The following is a 12,311-nucleotide window of genomic DNA, read 5'->3' on the forward strand; positions in this document are numbered from 1 at the left end:
ACATGTCCCATAAACTCATTATCTCCTGGTAAATGTATTCAAATAATCTAATAGTCTGAAGTTAGAAATAAGACAGGGCAGGGCAGTAAAGGAATCTCTTAAGTGGGTAGAATGTAAGAAGAAGAATTAGAGCATACAAAAAGTGTGTATGCATGTGCGTGCATGCGTGTGTGTGTGTGTGTGTGTGTGTGTGTGTGTGTGTGTGTGTCTGTTAGGGGAAAGAATGAAAATAAAGCAGATTGGATTTGTTTGGAAGAATCTAGAAACCATTGTGGAATGGCCTCAAGGGACCAATTGCATATTTCACATGAAGATTTCATTTATGATCAAATCTAAAGCTACCCATTTCGTGTCCACGCTGTTTAAGAAAAGCAAACGTTTCTTCAGTTAGGTATCTAGAATTAAGACCAAAAATGCAACTTGAGTGGCACAAAGCATGCACACCCACATCGCGTTCTCGTTACCTGCACTTTGTCAGCATGCATATCAACTTGCTGGATTTGATATTTGAGAGCCTTGAGATGCCGTGCCTTTTCACTTTTCTTAGTGTAATTGAACTTTACATTGTTGAATTTCTTTTTGACGTCTTTGAATGACTCTTTGAGCTGCAGGGCAATAAAAAGAAAGAGGTGTTTTCCTGAAACTAAGCACACAGATACCCACTCGCACAAAATCAGAGTATTCATCATCTTCCAAAGGTGCTCTGAGTGAATTTTCGTAGAAACTAATCTACTACGTGGACATATAAAGTGAATCTAAACATATCCCCCCCAACCTAAGTAATGTTAATACTTTTACGTGTAATTTATAGCTAGAGTTATATCTGGCCTCCGAGCAAGAAAGTCTCTCACTTTCCTAGTCTTTCACAAGATTCTAACCTCTCTGTCTAATGGAGAGTCGTTTGGCGTCGTCATTTCCGTGTGTGTTCTGTGCTCGGTGCGCGAGTGTGAGAGACATCTGTCCTGCAGCCGTCGGCTCCCTGCGCTCTCATCAGGCATCGGGGACAAATTCATGATGGCTGCAAGGGGCTCTGCAGGTGACAGACACCAGTGGAGTATTGTATGTCACCTTCCAAGATATTTGCCGTTTCTGTATATTAACCAATGATTAGGCAGTATTATATTATTAAAAGATTCGGGAACCGATTACATGGAACTGTGTGTGACCTCCTCCCTGGGGGACAGACAACCGAAAAGTGGGTGAAGGGAGACGTTGGACAGGGCAAGATATAACAAAATACCCATTTATAAACTATCAAGGGCTCATGAGGGAGGGGGGAGCGGGGAGGGAGGGGAAAAATGAGGACCTAATGTCGGGGGTTTGAATGGAGAGAAAATGTTTTGAGAAACGATGAACAAATGCACTTTACACAATTGATGTGTGTATGGATTGGGATAACAGTTGTATGAGCCCCTAATAAAATGTTAAAACAAAAAGAAAGAAAATGATGGTGGCAGCAATTGTATAATTATGCTTAATTGAATTGAATTAGGGTTCATTATATTATATGTAAGGGCTCCCAATAAAATGATTTTTAAAAAAAGAAAAAAAAAAGATCCAACATGAGATTTAACAGGTGAAAAAATATTTTTTAATGAACATTGTCTAGAAGGTCCTTCGTAATAAAAAAGAAGCGACAGTTGCTTGCAATGATGGTGATTCTGTGCGTAAACCAAGCTTAAGGCTAACTATTAAGAATCCATTGTTGACTGAAAGCCTTATAGGTCTTACAAATAGTTCAACTTTACCTGTGCACCAAAAGTTTAAGCAGTCTTATTCCACTAAACACACCCCTTATGTGCCCTCTCTGTCTTCAAGAAGGTTAAGCAAATCCCTTTTTAAATGATCAGCCAAGAAAATTACAGAGAAAATATTAACCTTCTCTTATTATATGGAGGTATTTATTCTAAGAGTTAATAATATCGAGGTTGATAAATTTCAGCTATGATAGGAAAATCAGAAAAACTCATAAAAATTCTTTAAAATTACAGCAAACAAATTGCTCGTAAAGGACTAAAGACCGTGCACAGGCTGGATTTTAGATTTCTAATGTTGGAAAAAAGTATCTTCGCTAGAAAATGCTCTCTTAAAATGCTTATCTGGAATTCTGCGTATAGTGAAAACAGCGCCTATGCCATCTCGTAGCACGTGTGGAAGACAGGCACCTGTAGAGCCCTAGCAGGTGTGCATGCATAGAGATTACTGTGCTGATGCAATTATTGCACCTGACACATCTATACATAATCAGTGCTGTGTATTTCAAATGGCAAATTAAGTTGTTGAACATTAGTTTTAAATATAAACTAAACTAAGCTTGGAGACCACATAAAACATTTTGACAAATCACTGACATTCAGAAGGAAGGAAAAAGCTACAACATCAAAGTTTGAAAACGATTTTTTCTGTTAGAGCTCAGTAAAAGTGGAAGAGATCATAGTCCAGGTGTTTGCTTCTGATATAGACAATAGAAATAAAATGTGATGACGTGTATTACTTAGAAGTGCATGTATTTCTTTTAGCAGAACAAATAAGGTCGTTGCAGGGGGCTGAGATGCAAAGTGCCTGTGCCCTTAGTCATTCACATAAAACTTCGGCAGGAACTTTTCCCCCACAGAGTCCAAATCTACACATGCAAGTGTAATAACTACCGTAGCTGAGGAAACCAAAAATTATGTCCTATCATTAACATTCATATATGAAAAACTGCAATTTTATTTTTTTAATAAAAATCTGTTTTCCTACTGGAATCTGACATGCTTTGTAGCTTCCACAGAAAGTAACAGCAGCTCTATCATCATGTGATAACTGCTCCGTCTGCATATATGCATGGGAAAGATAAAGTCCACTTAACCATAGTGCGATGAGCAATTGAAAAACTATATAGGAAGGGTAAAAAATATATGGTGATGCTGAACACGAATTCTAAACTTTGAAATTTCAAATCTATGTCAGATTAAGAAATTTAAGACTGATAAATGATGATGAGTGCAATTTTATTTCTGTTGGCCTTGGAATGTAAATCTCTCCTCTGAAGATGATTTATAAGGCCACAGAGAGTTCGTGGCACGGTGGGTATATGAAATGCGATCAGCTACTTTGTGAAATGTGAGCACTGTCCATGAGTCTTCAGTTGCTTGGACTTTACTCTGGTTCCACTGGAATTCCATCTGAAATCTAAACTCCAGTGCATTTCCCAATTCAGATTCAGGTTTACTGCAAATGGGAGGTAGTATGTGCTTGACCTACCTTCAACCCCTGAAAATCCAGCCCTACTGACTTATGTTACCTGCATATTGCAATGAGGACATTTCACTTTCTCTATAACCCCCACATAAACTGTGGTCATATTTTAAAAATAACTGAGCACTGTGGTTGCTTGGCTGTGGTATCATTGTTCACGCAGCTGTTTCTAACTTCGGTCAGCTTGTCAACAATGGGAAATGGGGGAGATGGCTAAGACAACTGCTCATCCTGAACACATAGTCAGAAGAAAACACCTAAATGTGGGATATGGAAAATGGCCCTATTAGAAGTATTTAAATGTTGTTGTAATTCACGTTAATAAAACCTTGAGAAAAATCAGGGATTTTGTTCTCCTAATAAATAATGTGACTTTCTTATCTTTCCACTTGCCTCATTCTTCCATATTTGCAATGGAATAAGCAGGCTAAATTAAAATGATGGTGACGAGGGAACAAATTACTAAAGATTTGAAAATCGTGGTTCTTTTGAAACTAGTAGATGCGGATCTTCACCAAATTCCCCAGGAAGCTCTCTCTTGAGATCAGGAACCAGCAAGGTTTCTTTTGAGACATAGCATAAGAGGGAGCGAGACATGGAGACGTGAGGCTGCTGGCTATTCTTAGTTTTGACTAAGCAGGTTGAGGCAGATTAGACACAAGAATGCCCCTGTTTAAGCCTGTTGCTGGCCAGGTCAATTTACACGAAGGACATAAGCCGTTTGAAACCTGAGGAAGTCCACCGTGGATGCCTGGATAGGCACTCGGGCGAGATGGATCTGTGAAGGAGAGTGGGACAATATGCAAGCATATATATAGGTTTTACAGGGGATTTTTTAAAACATGAATATTTAACTATACTGCAAATGTAGGTGCCCTGGTGGTATCGTGGTTATACACTGTTAGCAAAGGTAACAGTTCGAAACCACCAGCCAGCTCCAAGGGAGAAAGACGGGGTTTTCTACTCTCATAAACAGCGTCTTGGAAACACCATGCTTGATCTAGCTCCCTGATAGAATATCCCTGTCTAATTTTTATATAGTAAAAAAAAAATAGTGTAATATATAGCTTTTAATTCTAGCAATGCTTTCAGTACCAGTAGCTAAAGAAAGAAGAACATGTCTATTTAGATACTACTAATACGTACTGGGGATATGCCTTGTGATTGCTTTCCCATTTAGGCTTGTCTTTTCTTAACAATGCTTATAGTTTTACTGACTTTCACGTATCATATCATTCAACGGTTTAAGCATACTAAAAAGAGTTGTGCAATCATCCCCATAATCAATTTTGTAATGTTTTTTCTTTCGTGTATTCGTTATTATCAGCTCTTCATTTCCCCCACTCTTGCCTGCCGTAAGCCCAAGGAACAATCTAATGACTGTCTCTGTAGCTTTACTTCTCCTGGATTTTCTAAAAACATGTACAAAATAACAAAAAACCCAACAATAACAGAATAAAGCAGAGAAACCCATACTTAAGAGAAAGCAGAACACGATAAAACGAGAACAAATTTAACATGAATCCAAAGGGAGGGTCACGTATGTGCTCAATTTCAACCTGATTGTACAACCCCTCATGAGATGATGGGCCCATGGAATTGTATGCTATGTGAATTATGTGCAAATAAAACTGTTGTAAAACGCAAAAGAAAAGGAAAAAGACTATAGCAACAGAAAAAATTCACCTAACTCTATCTTCATTAATTCACTCCCCACTAGGCTTGTCTTGTTGGACACTCCAGGATGTGGATGTTATACTGTGATCTGAGATGCCTACAGTATCACCATAAGAAAGGGAGGTGGTGGTGGTGTTGGTGTTGGGAGTTAGTACCAAAGATTTTCTGAGCTTTTTAATGTGAAACTGCACCTGCATCAAAGATTGGTTTGGTTCGAAGTAGAAGCAAGTGGGAAGAGCCCCTCTCTCAATATAAAAGAGCAGAGTAAAGTGATACCAGTTCCTGAACGAAGCCCTCACGTATCTGGTTGCTCATTCCTGGTATAGTACAGACAATCCCAGGGTGTCCATACTATGACTGCAAGGGACATCTGTCAGTCCAGCCAGCTGGCTTTCAGCACAGGCTCATCACGAGGTGATCCCTGCAAATAGAAGCACTGCCGGCCAGGCCTGAACAGGGAGATTTGGCTCTATAAATGCCATTAACTCACCAGGGAAATGGAAACTGAGCCATAGGGGGCTGGGAATAACTCAGCAGGTTCCACTTGTGCTTTCACTACCCGTAGATCTGAACCATCTCTGAAGGGAGGGGGATTTTGGGCAAGACAGTGGCACTAAAAGTGAGAGATACCTTTGGGGATAGATCCTGTAAAATATATTCCTAGGGCTGACATATCCAAATTTTGTAGTCTCGGAAAGAACAATGCTCTCTGATGGTTTTGTTCAAAAGACCTTCACAGGCTTACGGCGGTTGAGTGCTAACTGCACCAACAAAGGTGGAACCGTTAGCACAGGAAGAGACCTTGCTACTACGACAGGATAAACTGCAGTACAAATTGCACCTGAAATGAGTTCATGTCCTTCCGTCCTGAAATTGAGTCTCCCTGGAACACTGACCGGGAGTAGAAACTGCCACCCCATAGCGCATGGGGAAGATCAACACTCGTCGATGGTGATTCTTGTTTCTCTCCTGCAACAGTGACCTCTCCTAACTTTCCTTCCAGCCACCTTCCATTCTCACAATCAGCACATGGTCCTTCAGGAAAGGGTACCGAGGGAGGCTGCAGAGCTAGTCCACCATTAAATGTTGTTACTCTTACTCTGAAGTCAGTCCATGTTGTAATGGCTGATATTTATTGCCCCTCATTTGTGTAACTTGAGCATCAACAGGAAGTTCCAGCAGGAAACTCTTCTCACACCCCGTTTTGCTCATGGACTACTGACTGCAGACAGAAATGGATGGAGATCAATCTGGATTTACAGAGACTCTCATGTTCTATTCCCAGTCAACAAGCAGGACCTTGGCCATGCTTATTTGGGTTTTACACAAAACAAGTAATACTAAGCCTTTGGATAGAGATCTTAGCTGAGAGAGGGTAGTGTTTGTGGTTTAGCAGGGGTCTGGGGCAGGAGGTAGAGGGGTCCGTCTGGAGTTGAGCGAGGGACGCAGGATCATGGGGGTGGAGGGGCGTGAATGTAGAGGGCCACTTTCTCCCGACCATTGTTTGGCTACAACAGCTACTCAGTTCGGTAACTATGAAACCAGCCACGTGATGTGGCTGCTAATACTCTGTAAGCCTCTGAAGGGAAAAACCTGCTCTTCTGGCCCTTAGCATCCATTCATCATGAGTCAATGGGCCTTAAATAGCATCTCAACAGGCTGGAGAGGGCCAAAGTGGGACACTATCATCCCTTTCTCTGGGTTCTGAGGAATCAGTACACGTGTTAGCAAGCCACTGCTTTAAGGATCTGAGCGAGAAAAATAACTCCCCCTCCCCTAAAAACAACAACAACAACAAAGAAACCTTGTAATACTACATTCTAGATTTTTTTCGGCATCGACAACATATTGACTAGTAGGGGAAAATAAAGAAACGACTCATGGTGTGTGTCTGTGTGAGGATAGGTGTCCCTGAGGCAACGACTTTAGGTTCAGAGCAGCTTGCAGCTGCGTGCCAGTGTTCATTGCCCCTCACCTCTTTTATCTCATCTCGGGCGATGCAGTCCTGCAAGCTGCAGGCCAGGGCTCGCTCATATTCCTGCACTTGGGCTCGGCAGTGCACACAGGCCCCCTCCAGGGCGTCCAGCTGCTGCTGCAGGTTCTTTGCAGAGACGTTGGAGCAGTTCTAAAAGTGGCAGAGGGAGGGAAGGAAGCCGCAGCAAGATGAATAAGCTAGTTAGGGACCTGCATTATGAAATGCACAAATGACACATTTAAAAAAAGAATTAGGCTCCTGATTTGTTTTACCTTAAGCATATTTGAGCATTATTATCTCAGAAAGAAGCCAGGCACCCAACATTCTGGGAGAGGCAAACCAGCACATTTCTAGTCTTGAATCTCAAGTTTTGATGATTTCCTCATCACACTCAAATCCCTCAAGACACCATTCATTATAAGATATAATTTTTACTTCAAAAGGCATAAAATATGTATTAGAAATACTCATCTCCTGCACTATAATTTTCCTGTCAACTTACGCTTGACCTCAGGTTCATTATGCAAGTGCTCCCATCTCTACTCAACTCAGAGGGCTGCTGGGGCCAAGGCCAGACGTGGAGAGGAGGACAATTCACATTTTTTGGCAAAGTGAGACATCTAGCATTCTTTTAAAAATAAATCCACCAGTAGAATCAAACTCTTAAAAAGGAAGCCTTTTCTTGGTTAAAAAAAAAAAAAAAGGTTGTATTAACAGGAACATATATTTTCATATCTCTAGGCCTTTCAGTTAACAAAATAGGTTCCTGAATTCCATATGATTGATTCTGACCAATGGAGACCTCAGATGCATCAGAATAAAGCTGTGTGCCACAGAGATTTTAGAAGTAGCTCACCAGGCCTTTCTGCTGAAGAACCTAAAAGGAAATGGCCAACCTTTCAGTTACAGACAAGTGCTAATTTACCATGTGTACCACCCAGGGACGGAGATCCATGGATTTCAGCGTCTCGTGAGATGAACCTTCTACCCCGTAAAGCGTTACCCTGGAAACCCACAGGGGCAGTTCGTTCTACCCTCTCTTAGAGGGTCATGTGAGTTGGAATTCACTCCATGGCAGTGGTTTGTTTGTTTTGTTGTTTGGTTAGTGAACTTTAAAATTAAAAATTGCTTATATATTTTAAGTTATAAGACAGATATTGGAGAAATTTAATTTAATTTTTCCTCCTCAAATTAGGAGCTTGGGGAAGACTTTTTAAAAAATCAGTCTAGTATGTATTATTTATGAGAATTGTATTTGTAAATACATCTTTGTCATTTAGGCTCCTCTTCTGAAGTCACCCGAGAGTGTAGACAGACCCAGTGACCAGGGCCCAGGGCACACTGGTGAGGTGGGGCTCTTTCTGCCTACTGATCGCAAGGGAGAAGGCAGTCCGTTTCTCCGAGTCTCAGGTCCTCAGCTCGAGAATCTTTGCTAAAGCAGAATTATCCAATAGAAAAATGTAAGCCACCTAAGTAATTTAAAATTTTCTAGTAGATATATTTAAAATACTTTAAAATAAGTCCAATTAATGTTCACGATACATTTTGTTTAACCTAATATAACTAAGTACCTTCATTTTGACCTGTAAACAATACAAAACAATTTTTTCCCCCATTTAACTAGGTCTGAGATCTGGTGTGTATTTCAATGTTACAGCACATCTCAGTTCTGTTGCTATATGCCCATCAAAAATATTTGAGGTGTGTTTAGATTTTATAAAATTTACAGTTTAAAAAGTACATTCACATGCTCAAGTTGTTCCCAACAGACTTGTGTTCTAATAACTATATTGAGTATTGGTTTTAAATTTTTAATTAAAATAAAATAAAACCCAAAGCTTAGTTCTTCAGTTGCTTTCGCCAAATGTTCAGCGCTAAAGAAATGACTGCCAAATTAGAGAGTATAGATATAAAATACGAGTGGGTGCCCCCCAAAACAGCAAAAGTCTCTGCTGAGCAGAGCTTTCCCAGTACACATTCTTCCTGCTAGGCGAGCATAGCAACGCGCTCTGAGGAAGTGCACTCAGTGGCGTCACCTGGGAAAGCTCTCTGTGGTCACAATGAATTTTTTCTTAAGAGCGGTTACACTCAAACCTCATTTTTTTAATTTACAATGGCCAATTTAAGAGAACAGCATGTGGCTGTGAAATTGTGTTTCCTGCTCAGGAAAAAGGCCACAGAAACTGTTTACATGTTGAACACAACCTACAAGGACAGCGCTATGGGGAAAACTCAGTGCACTAGTGGCTTTCTCATTTCAGAACAGTGAAATGGTCGTTGAGAACGAGGGGCAGTGCGGAGTGGAGACCCAAAGCCCATCTGCAGACAACAGGCCATCCCCTTACAGAAGGGTTGTGGGGAGGAGACGAGCCAGTCAGGGTGTGGCATAGCAACAGTGAAACATACAACTTTCCTCTAGTTCTTTAGTGCTTCCCACCCCACCCACCCCGCACACACACTATCATGATCCTAATTCTACCTTACAAAGCCAGCTGGACCAGAGGATGTACACTGGTACAGATAGGAACTGGAAACACAGGGAATCCAGGACCGATGATCCCTTCAGGACCAGTGGTGAGATTGCTGATACCGGAAGGGTGGAGGGAAGGTGGGGTAGATAGGGGGAACTGATTACAGTGTAAGACATGACAAAATAATGATAAATTATAAATTATCAAGGGTTCATGAGAAAGGGGGTGGTGGGGAGGGCGGGGAAAAATGAGGCAGTGATACCAAAGGCTCAGGTGGGGGATTGGTGTTTTGAGAGTGATGAGGGCAACAAGTGTGTGGGTGTGCTTGACACAGTAGATGTGTGTGTGGATTGTGGTGGGAGTTGTGCGGGCCCCCAATAATTGATTTTTTTTAAGTAAATAAATAGCATTAAAAAAAAGTGAAAAGTTGATTGAAGACAAACCTTGTTCTGAATGTCTGTCAACTTCCGGAATGAATGAAAATATCAACTTACAGTGCATTTGGAGTTCCACCAGGTCAGACTGTTAGTCAAGCTTTTTATTTAGAGGTTCTGAAAGATTGCATAACAGTGTGCAAAAAAACAAAAAGGCCTGACTTGTGGCCGACAGGGGACTGGTTTTGCCATCACGACAATGCACTTGCTCACACAGCCATCTCAGTGCGCCGGTTTTTGGCAATAAACAGTAGGCCTCTCTTGCCTTACACACCTGACCTTGCTCCCTGCGACTCCTTTTTGTTTCCATGGATGCAGAGGGACATGAAAGGATGGCAATTTGGTGACATAGAAGAGGTGAAGAAAGCAATGAGCTGAGGTCAGCCATCCAAACAGATGAATGAGAAATGCTTTCAAGAATGGAATTGCAGATTGAACAAATGTATTAAGTGTAAACAGAGAGTATTTTGAAGGTGATAAGGTTGTTTTGTCAAAAAAAAGTTTAAATACATGGCTTCGAAAAACTTTCCAGTTTTGGGGGGGTTCCCCCCACCGCATATAAACTCTTACTTTTTTTCTGGGGGTGGGGTTGGTACTTGAAGTTGTATTTCTTTAAGCTTTGAATAAATCTTGGAAAACTCTTACTCTATAAACTCTTGTGAGAATAAAGAAGTTTTTTATTTCTCACTTTTTCTCCTTATTTTTTGCTTTTATTGTAAACAAAAAATCATAGTCATTGTTGTTGAGTTGATTCTGACTCACAGTGACCTGCATGGCAGGGTAGAACTCCCTCTTGGGATTTCCTGAGCTATGATCTTTATGGCAGCCAACCGCCATGTCTCTTTCCCATGGAGCCGCTGGTGGTTCAAACCAGTGACTTTCCAGTTATAAATCAAGTACTTGAGCCAATAGGTTCTTTGTTTTTATGATGGGTGGTAGAAACTCGCCACCTATTTTCTGCCCTGATGATTTAGTGCATTTCTCACATATACTAGGCAATCTGGTTTAGTTTCCATTACATCCCAAATCCCAGCCATAACTGGGCTTAAATAGTAATATCCAAAGTTGCTTACGGGTTTCTGCACTGATGAGATGATGCCCACTCCCAGGGCGAGGGCCAGCTTGTGGAGATGGTCCATATGTGCCTGCTTGTCCCGTGCATGGCTGAGGAGAACCTGGGCGTCACGAACACCCCCTGGTTCCCTTAGCGGCTCTAGAAACTCCAGTTCTCTGGATTTGATGAGATGTTCCAGCTGAAATGGAGACATTGCCAAGTGGCCTGAGCTTATAAGTTGAATAATAACACCAGAGAGGTACACGCTCCTGAGAACAATCAGCTCTAGGAGAACAAAGGGCAGCATTTATCCAGGGATGAAACTCAGAAGACAGGAAGGCACAGGGAAGGATAAGTGGAAACTGGAAGCGCAGAGAGGAAGTGGAGAGAGTGCTGCTACTTTGAAGGGTTTGCAAGCGTTGTCACAAAAGAAAATGTGAACACATGGCCGAGTGGGGACATTGTTTATTCGCACTGTAAACTTCAACCCAAATTACAATAAAAAGTTTTAAAAATACTAATAACTCAGGTTTCACATTTATAAAATACCTTAAAGAAAAATCCTAAAATCTTATACTAGCTGGTCAAAGTGCTGCCTGGGCCATCCTTAGTGATTGCTGTCATGGCCAAATTAAAGTTAAAAGCAGAACAAAAATCCCACAAACCAATTGTTGGTCAGTCAATTCCAATGCACAGAGATCCCATCTGACAGACTCAAACTGCCCCACAGGGTTTCCAGGGGACCAAGTGGCCCAGGAGCTGTAATCTTTATGGAACCTGGCTGCCATATGCTTTTCCTGTGGAGCAATTAGCGAGTTTGAACCATCCACCTTCTGGTTCGCAGCCTAGCATTGACCACTGAGCAACCAGAAGTCCTTGAACGGATGTGATAGTGTTGGAAATTAAGGGACCTAGGTAAAATTGAGGGACCAACAAAGTCAATTCTATTAAAGAAGAAAACATGCTTTTTTCTGCTCTAGAACATAAAACATTCGAAAGGTCTAAGAGTCTGATCTGGCCGAATCCAGGAGGTGATTTGAACAACGTATCTCTTTTCTGTGATAGTAACTCTAAAGATCTTTTTTTAAAGAAAGAAAAACAAGAACATTTGCTTATTCTTTTACCTTGTCAAGATTTGAGGATACCAAGAAAGTGAACTTGGTTTTGCCACTGAAAAGCTGGTACCCCCTTGAGCAGGGAGGAAAGCTATATTCGTCAAGAGAATTGAGATGCTGAAAATGCCAGATATGGGGAACACAAGAAGTGAGCGCCCCTGGAATTCAGAAGAAACAGAAATCCCTGCAAGCGAGACGGGCTGGATGGGAGGAGATGCAGGGTTTTGATGGGAGAGGGAGAGGAGGAGCTGCCAGGCCAGGGAGCCTGAAAGTCAGGAATCAGAGGCGCTGTATCACATGTACCACTGGAGGGACAAAGAGCCTCCACTCAACTGAAGGATAAGG

The 12,311-nt window shown here is 41.5% G+C and overlaps 1 protein-coding gene across 6 annotated transcripts in view; it reads right to left on the reverse strand.

The window, feature by feature from the left end:
* The window catches only part of CCDC141 (coiled-coil domain containing 141), a 252,786-nt gene that overhangs the window by 24,559 nt on the left and 215,916 nt on the right, over nucleotides 1-12,311 (reverse strand). For all 6 annotated transcript variants that reach the window (XM_045295115.1, XM_045295113.1, XM_045295114.1 and 3 more), the window contains 3 exons: nucleotides 10,871-11,050; nucleotides 6,893-7,042; nucleotides 465-605 (listed from right to left, as the gene is read on the reverse strand). In XM_045295115.1, coding sequence (XP_045151050.1) covers nucleotides 465-605; nucleotides 6,893-7,042; nucleotides 10,871-11,050 — 471 coding nt within the window. The remainder of the gene's footprint in view (nucleotides 1-464; nucleotides 606-6,892; nucleotides 7,043-10,870; nucleotides 11,051-12,311) is intronic.

The sequence above is a fragment of the Echinops telfairi genome, unplaced genomic scaffold (genome assembly GCF_000313985.2).
Source record: "Echinops telfairi isolate 266 unplaced genomic scaffold, ASM31398v2 ScPeMD7_3;HRSCAF=10, whole genome shotgun sequence".
NCBI lineage: Eukaryota > Metazoa > Chordata > Mammalia > Afrosoricida > Tenrecidae > Echinops > Echinops telfairi.